Source organism: Lithobates pipiens, unplaced genomic scaffold, assembly GCF_037356315.1.
Source record: "Lithobates pipiens isolate NorthernLeopardFrog02 unplaced genomic scaffold, aLitPip1_a1.2 Scaffold_8, whole genome shotgun sequence".
NCBI lineage: Eukaryota > Metazoa > Chordata > Amphibia > Anura > Ranidae > Lithobates > Lithobates pipiens.
Genome location: NW_027507903.1, coordinates 537,203,885 through 537,217,706, shown reverse-complemented (window position 1 = coordinate 537,217,706; position 13,822 = coordinate 537,203,885). Strand labels below are relative to the sequence as shown.

General features: G+C 46.8%; 1 protein-coding gene across 3 annotated transcripts in view; it reads left to right on the top strand.

Annotated features, from left to right (window-relative positions):
* NUDCD3 (NudC domain containing 3) overlaps nt 1–13,822 on the top strand; it is a 49,015-nt gene that overhangs the window by 30,041 nt on the left and 5,152 nt on the right. For all 3 annotated transcript variants that reach the window (XM_077469632.1, XM_077469634.1, XM_077469633.1), the window contains exon 6: nt 1,146–1,334. In XM_077469632.1, the coding sequence (XP_077325758.1) occupies nt 1,146–1,334 (189 nt within the window). The remainder of the gene's footprint in view (nt 1–1,145; nt 1,335–13,822) is intronic.

Below are 13,822 nucleotides of genomic sequence, written 5' to 3'. Positions count from 1 at the left end.
AAATCCAAAATGCATAACATTAAATTATAAAAAAAAAAAAAATTATCTGTGCAGTTCATAGAAAATTGCAGAGAATGGGAAAATGCTATGCACATAAAAAATCCTCATGAGAGGTCAAAACTCTACAACATCAATGAATCAGTCCTTCATGTAACCCCATCTAATTCTTATACGGGGAACTTCAAATGTATGCGGTAGTATGGAAATGTGATACTTGCTGTCCAAATTCCACCAATAGCAAACTTCTAAGAAGATAGCAGGTGCACTTATCATAGAACAATAATGGGTACTCTTACCCTAAGGTGTGGACCCACACACCGTAATGGTGGGTCAATCGTGCATCAAAGTGAATCCACCACAAATGGTCCTCCAAAAGGAACAATCGAACTCCCGGCTCTCGATCGAGATATCAGATGCAGGTTGTCTGTGTCTCGAACTCCCCAAAAGTGCAATCATGAAGGTAGGTATAATGAGAAAAAATAGAAAAAAATGCCTTTACATAGAGTAGATCACTCCAGTACAAAAAATGCATTTAAAAATGTTAAATTATAAAAAACATAATTCATGAAGGTAAAAGCCAACGAGAGAAATGATGCATAGGCAGAATAATTGATAAAAAGCGTGGCATATCTGCCCGACAGGCTATGTGCCCGACATGTTTTGCACCATAGTGTATCAACTGGGGCATAAAGTGGTGTGAAAGGAATTGGGAAGGGCATTGTTGACAGGGCTGTCTGTGAGACCTGGAATGGGAGTTCCACAGAGGCTCCTAGAAGCCCTGCTTCCTCGTCACTGACTTTGATTGACAGCAGTGGGAGCCAATGGCCTCTACAAAACCTTAGAGACTAGGAAGTGATGGGAGAGAAGAGCTGCAGATGGACAAATCGCTGGATCGAATGAGAGCTCACATAAGTAAAAGTGGAACGAGGGAGGGATACAGATGCATGACCGTTTTTTTTTCTTTAGTTTGTTCTGTAAACAGTGTTTTTGGATGTCATGTTATAAGAGGATGTTCACTTTGTAACCAGGTTTTGATGGTTTTGGGTGCAGTTGGATTTGATTTTCAAGATGGGGGTATTTGAAATATCCTAGCAACACTTTTTAGCACACTTTTTTTTGTGACCCTTTTTTTTTTCGTCCCTTAGATCAGCTTGAGCAAGTGTGGCGAGTATTGGTGGAATGCAGTCTTGGAAGGGGAAGAAAAAATTGATATAGACAAAATCAACAAAGAACGTGGTATGGCAACAGTGGATGAGGAGGAGCATGCCGTATTGGACCGACTTACTTTTGATTACCATCAAAAACTGCAGGGGAAACCACAGAGTCATGAAATGGTAAGTTGTTGAAGAAAGGCTTTCACCACTTAAGGTGAATGCTTTGCCCATGCAGGGCAAATCAAAATTGTATTGTATAGCTGGCCTCTGCAGCATTTTATACTTAAAAGGTAACTCCATTTTCGTGGGGAAAAAAATGATATAGAGTATACAATTGTGACACAAGTCATATTGTAATTTAATGTTATTAAAAATTACCTTTCCTTTTCAATCTGCAGGCTCTGTAATTTTCAGAAAATGCAATGCAATATGGCTACCTGGAGTTGTTCTGTACTCAGAGTGTGTACTGAACACATCCCAGAAACATAATTTCCTGGTTGTGTGATTGGCTCACCAATTTTTCCAGAAGTCTGGCTAAGTTACAAGTCAGATTTTAGGTATCCCCTGCTACAAAAAATGTCATTTTTGGTGAGATATTCCCAATAGGAACACGTCTAAAGGGATGCAGGCTCAGCAGTTTTCCTCATTAGTGCTCTGCAGCCGCACAGCTGATTGATAATTATGAAACCACTCCCATTAGACCCACTCAGCACAGAAGAACAAACAGGGATTTCTTCATAATAACAAAACATAGGAATCTGCAACAAAGGTTGTTATAATCCTTGCAATGTACATGGATCACCCAAAGAGGAAGGTTTATTTCTCAACAAAAGTGGAATTACGCTTTGAGCTGCCCATACACTGTTCAATTTCTTTTTGTTTTTTTCATTCTGCAGGCTGAATGAAAGAAATCTAACAGATCTATACATGCCAAACAGCACAGATGGACAAATTCTCTGCTAGACTATTGTATTCTGACAGGCAATGGTGGCTCCTCTCAGAATACTCAAATAGTGACTGCATCTAATTTGATGCAGCTGCTGTTTGGCTGAAACATTTCCAGCAGGCTGCTTTCACAAAAGTCGATTAAACGATCACATTTTCTTATCATACATCATGGGACACAGAGCCATAGTAGTTACTATGTATGTTATAGGCCACCTTCAGGTGATGGACACTGGCATGCCCTCAATTAAAAAGTGCACTCTCTATATAACCCCTTTCACTGGTGGGAGCACCTCCGTTTCTAAGATGTTGGTCACGAGTGAAGATGTGCTGTGCTGAGCTCGGCACAATGGGAAAATAATGGTAAAAGTTCCCTTATTTCTGGTTAAGAGGTTTAAGTATTTTTCTTTTAAATGTGCTTCTTCTCCAGTGCCAGGGCCATCTTCCTCCAGGCAGTCACGACGGCCTCCACAGTCAGAATTCTAGAGGTAAACCTCAGGGTCAAAAGAGGACCTGGGGCATGTAACCCACAGAACAAAATACTAAAGCCTTATGAAAGGGCGCCCCTGCTTGCTTGAGTGGGGGGAAGGCTTCTACAGTTTTCAAGGGTCTGGCAGGAACAATGTCAGAGTTCCTGTCTCCTAGTTGTCTCAGATCAAAATGTTCCCAGAGATCCAGTGAAAAGAAGTCCCTTTCTAGCTTTGGATCATCTCTTGATCATCTCAAAGAGTGATATTGGTGGTCCCCTTGGTAGAGTAAGGATTAGGGTTTTATTCAAACCTTTTTTATGGTTCCAAAATCGTACGGGGATGTCGGACCTATTTTAGATCTCAAAGATCTAAACCGGTTTTGAATATCCGTTCTTTTCCATGGAGTCAATCCAATCAGTAGTCTCCGTCTTACAAGGAGGAGAACTTCTAGCATCAATCAACATCAAGGATGCTTTTTCCATGTGCTGTTTTTTCTCCACTCACCAGAAATTTAAGTTTTAAGGTAAAAAATCTTAATTTTCAGTTTGTAGCTCTGCCTATCGGTCTAGCTACTCCACCTGTTTACAAAGGTCCTGGCTCCTCCTTTAGCCAGGGTAAGGGCTCAAGGTATAACAATGCTAGCCTACTTAGATCTTCTCTTCATAGATCAATTTGGTAGCCCGTTTAATCCAAACTTTGATCACCGCAGTTAGCTACCTGGAATACCTAGGTTGGATTCTCAACCTAGAGAAATCCTATTTAAATCCATCAAGGAGATTGGAGTACTTGGGGCTGATCATTGATGCAGCTCAGAAGAGGATGTTTTTGTTTTTTTCCCCAGGAAACGATCAGTTCCATAAGGGAACTGATTAAGTTACTCAAGTCAAAGAAGAATCCTTCTATTCGGCTTTGCATGAATTTGTTGGGAAAGATGGTGGCCTTTTTTGAGGCCGTTCCTTTATGTGCGGTTTCATTGAAGACTGCTGCAAAACGGTATCCTGTCAGCTGGGAACAAGAGGCCCAAGCTCTGGGCTTCCCAATGTGTTTATGCCCCAATGTGCGTCAGCCCCAATTGGTGGTTGATATCCAAGAATCTTCAAAAAGAGAAATCCTTTGTACCAGTTACCTGGAAGGTTGTAACAACAGACGCCAGCCTTCTGAGCTAAGGAGCAGTCCTGGAAGAAGCATCTGTCCTAAGGAAATGGTCCAAATCATTGATGACCTTGTCCACCAATATTCTAGAGATTGGGCAGTACGCCTGGTCCCAGAGGCTTGGACGCTCAAACTACAGAATTGTCCTATTGGGATCCAATCCGACGGTGCCACAGCTGTGGCTTTCATCATTCACTGGGCACGAGAAGTTGTGCAGCCCAGAAAGAGGTGAATCATATTCTAGCTTGACAACATTTCTCTTATATTCACCGACCGGCACAGCTCCTCTCTGTAACTAAATGGGTTGTATAGCCTGCCATTAGGAGAAACTAAGCAAAATTGTTACACAGTACACAGAACTTTAATCCTGCCCCATGAGGGCAGGCCCCGTGCTATCAACCCTTCCCACTGCTCCTAGCAGCTTCAGCTTTTATTTTGCCTAGCAAGGAGAATGACCTAGAAAACCCTGCGGGCCTCTCAGTCCATGTTTTTGCTGCAGGTTTGCTGCTTTTTGCGCAATATGAGAGATCCTGAGATCTATCAACTGCCGGCTGGGTGAAAGGCTGGTTAATGAAATCCTTGTAGTCTCCCCAGTCCGGCCATCGAGTGTGAGCAGGCTGCAGCTACGGCTCAGCAGGCCATGACATACCTCATGCTCAAGAGGTGGTCGGTGAGCTTCAATGCTCCGGGGTATACATATGACCGGGCTACTGATGTCTGGATCACAGTATACCGGGCCAGTAACCTTCCCTGTAACTGCGCAGGAGTTGGCTACCACGGAATGTCTCCCAGCTCTTCAGGACTGGTAAGTACGGCTCTTCCTGCTTCGGCAGGGGGAGCAGCTGGGCATTCCCTGGGGGGTCGATTTGGGGGCCACCTCACCTTATCTTCTCTCCCAAGTCCCTATCGCCCCTCCTTCCCCCCTCTGAGATGGTGTCTGCATGCGCTGCGGGGCGGTGTGTGTGTGGGTTGCCGTTTCTCACCTGTGGGGCTCTGTGCAGTTGCTGTTCAGTCCTGATCCAGGTCTGGGGGTCCAAAAAAGGCAGTTTTTGTGGAGGATGTCTGTGTGTCAGCAGGCGGTTTGTTTTTATTTTTTGCTCTTTTCACCTCATGGCGCCGTTCCAGCAGCCATCTTGGATTTGGGAAAGCTATAGATTCCCCTGGGGAGCTTCAGCAGCCATTTTCCCTGGGATTCCTATGGATTACATTGGCAGCCATTTTGTGAAAGCCAAAATGCTTTCTTCACCACTGGCCTCTTGCGACAGCTTGCAATGTGCTTTCTCTTGTCACTTCCTGTATTCCCTGTGTGTGAAGGACACTGGATGGCTCTGTGTGGATCGCTGATTCTGTTCTGCAGACCGTTGCACCGCTGTTAGAGCTGCTGCTGACAGTTTTTTTCTCCTCTCTGAATCTGGGAATCTCCTAGGGACTACAGGCACTCTTGGCATTCACAGAATGCCCCAGGGTGGTGAGTCTAGCGCTAAGCACCCCTCCCCATCCCCCCCACCCACGTGGTGGCAGCAGGAGGGTGGGACCTTCACTTTCCAAGTCCACTTGCAGGTGGCAGACAGGATAGGGTCAGCATGGCTTCAGAAACTGGTGTTTCTTCCCCCGAAATCCAGACTATAACAACCGGGTAACCTGCGGTTAGAGTGGTGCGCATGGACACCCTGACGGCGTTCCTGGACTCCTATGTTGCTAAGATAGAGGCGGCACATTACAGGAAAGGTGCACGTAAGTGGCCCCTGCCCCCCCGTCCTCTGGGGAAAGCTCTGATGCAGACTCGGGCCCTGCTGCGGCTGGAGACTTCTGCTCTGACCTATCGGACGTGGCTGACCAGGACCGTTCGGACAGTGAGGATGCTTCCCCGTCCGGGTCCGGGAGCGACAAGGCGCTTGTTGGAGCACTTATCACAGCTGTGCGTGATACCCTGAAGACTCAGGAGCCAGGGGATTCCTCTGCTGATGTACCGGTCCCTTTTGGGTCCCACAAGCCAGCACGTTCACCTAAGGTGTTCCCGTATTTGACTTATTTTGACAAATTCATCTACAGGTAATGGGGTCGCCGGCAACGGACCTTTTTGGTCCCCAAAAACTGGGTGGTGCGCTACCCCTTTGAGGAAAGACTTCTCAAAAAGTGGTCGGCTCCTCCGGTCGTGGACCCCCCAGTGTTTAGGTTAAATAAAGTAAATAAAGTAACCACGATCCCGGTTGAGTGGACTCCTGCATTCAAGGATCCCACGGACAGGAAGGCCGAAGCAGTGGCTCATTCCTTGTTTACGGTTGTGGGGTCAGCCGTGCGACCTGTACTGGCATCCGCATTGGTGTCGCAGACACTGACTGAGTGGGCAAAACTTTTGCACTGCGAATTGGGAGAGCAGAATGCCTCCCCTGTCTGAGTGGAGTTAGCAGACCAACTAATGCAAGGCCTTAAGTACGTTTATGACGCGGCCCTGGATACTCTCCCTCTGTTATACAGGGCCGCAGTGTCAGCTGTGGTGCTGAGGCGCCTTATTTGGCTGAAATGCTGGTCCGCAGACCAGGCATCCAAGAAAGCCCTGACGGATCTTCCCTTCCTTGGCGGCCGGCTCTTTGGAGCCTTGTTGGATTAAAAATGCCATGGGTGGTTAGAGTACTCCCACAGGCCAGGAAGGCTAAAGAGCCACGCCACAGGCAAGGGCCCTCATTTTCCGCTCACAAGCGGCTTTTTCGTCTGCCCGGTGCTTCGGCAAAACGACCCCAGCCCGACAGAATGCCCACGGATGGTCAGAAGCGCCCCTGGAACCGCAAGCCTGCAAACAAAAGTGCTACTGCATGAAGGTCTGCCCCCACCCACATCTCGGGTGGGGGGTCGCCTTCGGGAGTTTGCAGCCCGTTGGACCTCCCCGGTTATTCGACCAATGGGTCTGCGACCTGATTTCTACAGGCTACAAGATAATTTCTCTCTTGGCCGCCAAACAGATTCTTCCCCTCCAGCATACCCGTGTCCCCCGGTTCGCCGGGAGACTGTTAGGGGCAGTGGGGGACTTACTGATCGTACCAGTTCCGGAATCAGAAAACTTCCAGGGGTTCTACTCCAATCTGTTTGTGGTTCCCAAGAAGGAAGGGGTACGTCCAATCTTGGACTTGAAAGCCCTCAATCACTTTGTAAAAGTGCAGAGGTTCAGAATGGAATCAGTTCGCTCAGTTGTCGCTGCACTCCATCAAGGGGACTTCCTGCCGTCCTTGGACATTCAGGATGCCTACTTGCACATACCCATATGCCTTCGGCATCAAAAGTTTCTGCATTTGGCAGTCGGAGAAGCCCATTACCAGTTTGTGGCTCTTCCCTTTGGCCTGGCATCAGCCCCCCAAATCTTTACCAAAGTACTGGCTCCAGTGTTGGCGTTGTTGAGACAACGCGGGATCGCGATCATAGGTTACCTAGATGATCTCCTTCTGAGAGCTTCTTCTGCCTCAGAGTTAGAGGAGGATGTGGCGATCACCTTGCAGACTCTGCAAGCGTTTGGGTGGCTGTTGAACCTAAAGAAGTCGGTGGTGGTACCGTCTCAGCATCTGGAGTACCTGGGGTTTCTATTGAACTCCAGGGAAGCAAGGGTTTTTCTCCCCTCAGAAAAATTGCTGACTCTCAGATCTGCGGTCAAACTACTGTTGAACCACAAGTGGTCATCACTCCGCTTTTGCATGTGGGTGTTGGGGCTCATGGAGGCTGCCTTCGAGGCAGTACCTTGTGCCCAGTTCCACACCAGAGTGCTGCAAAAGGAGATTTTGACAAAATGGGACAAATCTCCGTTGTCCCTGGATCAGCAGATCCAGGGGAGCCAGCCAGTCAAGGACTCCCTGATCTGGTGGTTGAGGTCCCCGGTGATTAAGGCCGGAAAATCTTTCCTTCCTCTAAAATGGACGGTGGTCACCACGGACGCCAGTCTGTCCGGCTGGGGTGGAATGATGGGGATTCAGTTGGCTGGTTGATGAAGGAATCCAAGTTGCAGATCAATCTGCTCAAATTGAGAGCGATCAGGCTGTGCCTCCACATGTGGTCGATGTGTCTTCAAGGGCGTCCGACCAGGATACAGTCAGAGAACGCCACGGCTGTGGCGTACATAAATCACCAAGGGGGAACAAGAAGTTCAGCCGCTGCTCGGGAGGTTGCTCACATACTTCGGTGGGCAGAGCGTCACGTTCTGGCTCTGTCGGCCATTTACATCCCGGGGGTGGAAAATTGGCAGGCGGACTATCTGAGTCGTCAGATGCTGGATCCAGGAGAATGGGCATTGCATCTGGAGATATTCAGGCTGCTGTGCCTGAAATAAGGCACACCAGATGTGGATCTATTGGCCTCCCGGCTCAATCGGAAGGTGCCGAGATTCATGTCCAGGACGAGATCTGTGGGCAGACGCGTCAGACACACTGGTGGCTCCGTGGGATCAGTACCAGCTGATCTTCGCCTTTCCCCCGCTGAAACTGTTGCCACGTCTGCTTTGCAGAGAAGCCTAGGGGATTCCTGTAATCCTGGTTGCCCCAGATTGGCCTCAGTGGGCCTGGTATGCAGACCTGGTGCGCCTGGTGGCAGACGTTCCCTGGCGACTGCCGTTGAGAGAGCACCTCCTATCTCAAGGTCCAATCTTTCACCCTGCTTTACCATCTCTGGCTTTAACGGCCTGGCTATTGAAAGCCAGGTATTAAGGAACAGAGGTCTGTCGGACCCGTTGATTCCAACTATGCTGAGGGCACGGAAATCTTCTTCCAGGAAGATATACCATCATACTTGGAAGGCCTACATCTCCATGTGTGAGGAGAAAGGGTGGCATCCGCGCTCCTTCTCTATATCCAGGATCCTGCTGTTTCTGCAGCAAGGTGTAGACCAGAGGTTGGTGTTGAGCACCATCAAGGGGCAGATTTCAGCTCTGGCTGTCTTTGGAAAAAAAAAAAAAAAAAGACGCCTGGTGTCTCACTGATTGGTGAGTACCTTTTGTGCAGGGGGTGCGACATGTAGTCTCTCCAGTGCATCCTCCGTTACCTCCCATGGGATTTGAACCTGGTGTTGTCGGTGCTTCAGAAGCCGCCGTTTGAGAATATCGGGGAGATTCCGCTGCTGACCCTTTTACAGAAGGTGGTCTTTCTGGTGGCCATCACATCGGCTAGGAGGGTTTTGGAACTGGCGGCCTTGTCCTGCAAGTCGCCTTATCTGGTCATCCACAGGGATAAGGTGGTGTTGCGTCTGCAACCGTCCTTTCTAGGTGGTCTCGGCCTTTCATATCAATGAGGACATTGTATTGCCATCATTGTGTCCTAAGCCGTAGCACCCCAAGGAGGTGGCCCTTCACGCTCTGGATGTGGTTAGGGCTCTGAAGGTGTACTTGTCTTCCACAGCTTCCTTTCGGAAGTCTGACTCGCTGTTTGTTTCGGTGGCTGGTCCTAAGTAGGGCATGGCGGTCTCGTCGGCCACCATTTCCAGGTGGATCAGACAGATTGTAGTCCAAGCCTATGCCTTGAAGGGGCAGGTGCCTCCCTTTCCATTCACGGCCCACTCTACAAGAGAAATCGGAACGTCTTGGGCCTTCCGAAACCAAGCGTCTGTCGTTCAGGTGTGTAAGGCGGCAACCTGGTCATCTGTCCATACGTTTACCAAGTTCTGCAAGGTAGACGTCCGTGCGTCGGCTGATGCCTGTTTTGGCCGCAAAGTTTTGCAGGCAGCTGTGTAGTTGCAATTGAATTTTTCCTGCTTTTTCCATAAAAACGCAGTACTTTTTGGTTAATGCAATGTTGCATTACTGTTGCGGTCTTGGGGATCACTCCTGTTGAGGATACCCGGTTATATAGTGATTTTTTTTTTTTCACACACTGCTGTTTTTTTGTGGGTTTAGTTTCACTAGTTCCCATTTGCCATGGTGGATGAAGTTTTTGTGCTGTTTTTCCCACCCCTCGTTTGGCACGGCTTGGAGCTGTGTCGGTCGGTGAATATAAGAGAAAATAGGATTTTTTGTGCTCATCGTAAAATCCTTTTCTCTGTAATTCACTGACCGTCACAGCACCCACCCCTCCTTTTTTCTATGTTTATACTGCTTGTTGACGTGCACGGGGCCCGCCCTCATGGGGCGGGATTAAAGTTCTGTGTATTGTGTAACAATTTTGCCTATTTTCTCCTAATGGCAGGCTATACAACCCATTTAGTTACAGAGAGGAGCTGTGTCGGTCGGTGAATTACAGAGAAAAGGATTTTACGGTGAGCACAAAAAATCCTATTTCCTTGCCTATTAGCAATTTTCATTCCAGGAATAGTGAATTGGCAGGCGGGCTACTTTTGTTCCCAGGAAAATGGTCCTGTCCCCCCGACATGTTTCTGTTGATATACCAATAGATGGGGAGTTCCGGATGTGGAACTTTGTGTCAAGGACAAAGGATCTGATGGCATACCAAACGAATGCCTTGATTTTTTTTCCGTGGGATTTGTTTTTTACTGATCTATACGTTCCCTCCTGTTTTGCTGCTTCTGCGCCTTCATTGCAGGATCAAGCAAGAAGGGAAGGAGGTGATTCTTGTGGTCCCAGTGTGGCCCAGGAGATCTTGGTTTGCTGAGATCATAAAGATGGCGGTGGGGGATCCTTGGACCCTACCACTATGGCCAGACCTTCTCTCGCGAGGTCTGGTATTCTATCCTACCTTACAAATGCTAAATTTAGTGGTTTGGCTATTGAGACCCACATTCTGAAAGATCGTGGGCAGTTAGCCTCAGTAGTTCTACTTTGGTTAAATGCTAGGAAGCTGGCCTCCAGAGTCAAGAATCTGGAAGGCATATGTCTCCTGGTGTAAATCCAGGGGTTGGCACCCCAGGAAATATGTCATAGGTAGGATCCTTGATTTCTTACAGACAGGATTAGAAATAAAGCTGGCCTTGAGTACTATCAATGGCCAGATGTTGGCCTTATCGGTCTTTCTTTTCATCAACCACTTGCTTCCCTTTCTCTGGTTCGTAACTTTATTCAGGGGGTAAAACGGATTAATCCTCCAGTTTGGGTTTTCATTTAAACCAAGATATTGTTCTGCCTTCGGTTTTTACAAAACTTTGTTTCTGTGTACATTTTCTTGATGTGGTGAGAGCGGTCAAGGTCTATTGAAAGTGACCGTTCATATTCATAAACAAATGTTTTGTTTGTGTTGCCAGATGGTCCTAAAAGAAGACAGGCAGCAACGCAATCTACTATTTCTAAATGAATTTGTCAAGTGATTGTTCAAACTTATGGTTTAAAGAGGAAAATTCCTCCTTTTCATATTAAAGCGCACTCCACTAGGGCTGTTGGCAGGTGCTTCTTGGGCAGTGCATCACCAAGTCTCCATGGCTTAAATCTGCAAGGCCGCAACTTGGTCTTCAGTCCATACATTTACCAGATTCTATCAAGTAGATGTAAAAGGCATGAGGACATTGCCTTTGGGCTCAGTGTACTGCAGGTTGCAGTATGCGTCCTCTAGTCTCTTGGTGCCCTACTTTATTGTGTCTCTCTCCCTTCAGTTGGCATTGCTATGGGACATCCCACAGTAACTACTATGGCTCTGTGTCCCGTGATGTACGACAAGAAAATAGGATTTTTATAACAGCTTACCTGTGAAATCCTTTTCTTTTGAGGTACATCACGGGACACAGCGGTCACTTCCTTCTTGGTATACACGTGTATTGCTTTGCTACAAAACTGAGGTGCTCCCACCAGTGGGACGGGTTATATAGGGAGTGCACTCTTTAATTTAGGGCGTGAGAGTGTCCATCTCCTGAAGGTGGCCTATAACCCACATAGTAACTACTATGGCTCTGTGTCCTGTGATGTACCTTAAAGAAAAGGATTTTACAGGTAAGCTGTTATAAAAATCCTATTTTAGTTGAACGGAGTAAGGCTGGCAGGGCCACCCACTGAGTGAATTTCTTCATCGCACATCCCAGAACACGGGTTATCTTGTCCATTATGATCGGATTATGCTGCCACCTTCAGGTGGTTGGACTCTGACCAAAAAAAAAAAAAAGACCGGAAAATATCCTCCCATGCAAACCCCCTCCCAGCTAGGCCTAGCTACAGTTTTTTGCTGGTCTCTTGGGTTGGGGAGGGGGGGGTGCACGCCTCCGGCAGGTGGGGGTTGAACGGGAGCTGATTCTCCTTCCAGCCTCCACCCGTCATTCTCTTAGCAGGGCCTGGCATACAGCAGGAGTAGGCAAAGAAATAGATGAGATGGGGGAGGGAAGAGGGGTTGGGCAGGAGGTGCCAAAGTTAACGTTTCCTATTAAGAAGCTAGTGATGGGTTGCTAGGCGGTCTGAGCAACCAAATCACCAGCTTGTTAATAGAAAAAGTTAACTTTGGCAGCTTCCACTACCCTATCCAGTGCTGTGCTTCGCTGTAAGGCCACTTTCACACCGAGGCGCTTCTAAACTGCCAGTAAAAACACTGAGCGCTTTTGAAGAGCTATTCAGGCACTTTTGAAGAGCTTTCCATTTAATTTCAATGGAGAGGGGAGTTTTTCACAGCCCTGCCAGCACACTGCCCCAGTGTGAAAGCGTTCATTGATTTTAATGGAAATACGTTTTTGTGAGCGTGAAAGCACCTGTAAAGCTCCTCAGTGTGAAAGTGGTCTTAAGTCTCTCTGCATCCTAAATCAGTAAAAGTGTCATTCATTGGTTTTAATTTTCTTTTAATGCTTTATTTAATATAGCATTCAAATATTTAATTAACAAGGGAGTAATGATGTGTACAGTGCTTATAGTAGCCAATCATACTTTATCCTTATTTTAGTTATCACAGTCAGATTGATGAAATATGCTTTATGTTCATATTGTTAAAGAAGTTGTTTTTAATATTTATTTTTGAAACTTCAATCTGCATAAAACATTTAACAATGTAATTTCATGAGATATTTTAAGCATCTATTTTTAGATCATGTATCTATTTTTAGATCCTGGCCTCAACTGTTCGATCTATTTTTAGATCATGGATCTATTTTTAGATCCTGGTCTCAGATGCTCGATCTATTTTTAGATCATGGATCTATTTTTAGATCCTGGTCTCAGATGCTCGATCTATTTTTAGATCATGGATCTATTTTTAGATCCTGGCCTCAACTGTTCAATCTATTTTTAGATCATGGATCTATTTTTAGATCCTGGTCTCAGATGCTCGATCTATTTTTATATCATGGATCTATTTTTAGATCCTGGCCTCAACTGTTCGATCTATTTTTAGATCGTGGATCTATTTTTAGATCCTGGTCTCAGATGCTCGATCTATTTTTAGATCATGGATCTATTTTTAGATCCTGGCCTCAACTGTTCAATCTATTTTTAGATCCTGGTCTCAGATGCTCGATCTATTTTTAGATCCTGGCCTCAACTGTTCGATCTAGTTTTAGATCCTGGTCTCAGATGCTCAGATGCTTTTTTTGCATCATGGATCCTGGTCTCATAACTGGGCTTGACCTGGCGGGCATATCCCATAAAATTGCCTTTTTTGGAGAACACATCTTGTTGTATGTCACGTCTACCAACATCTCGCTACCTAATTTGTTCCTCCTCCTATAGCGTTTTTGCCTCCTTATCTGGCCTCAGTGTAAACCACGCAAAAGCACAAGCACGTAATGTGTCCTGGACAGAGAGCATGCCAAAAAACAAACACAAATTTCCAGCTCACTTACCAGCATGCCATGTCATGTTCCAGCTTTATAATTCTGATAGTCTCCCAAGATGCAGCACATATATAATGAATAGATTAAAGGCAGGTATGCCTGGAGGGAGCTCACCCCTCAAAGGTATAGGGGCGCTCTGGACACCCAGCAAAAGTACAATGGCAGCTGAAGGTATCCAGTGTGTTCCTGCACCGAAATGAAGAAATAGGATCTGCCAGACAAGTACCTTACTTGCACAGAGTTCTCTTTCATCCCGTCCCCCAGCTGTTGCGAAACTATAAGTCACATGAGGCATTGCAAGGCTGACAGTTACAAGCATGACTCCTACAGCCAGAGGCATGATGGGATTTGTAGTTTTGTGACAGCCGGCCCAGGTGGTGCATGTGGAATACAGAGCCGGTCAGGGGAGATCTCTCCCCATTGGCCAATTGCTTTCCATGC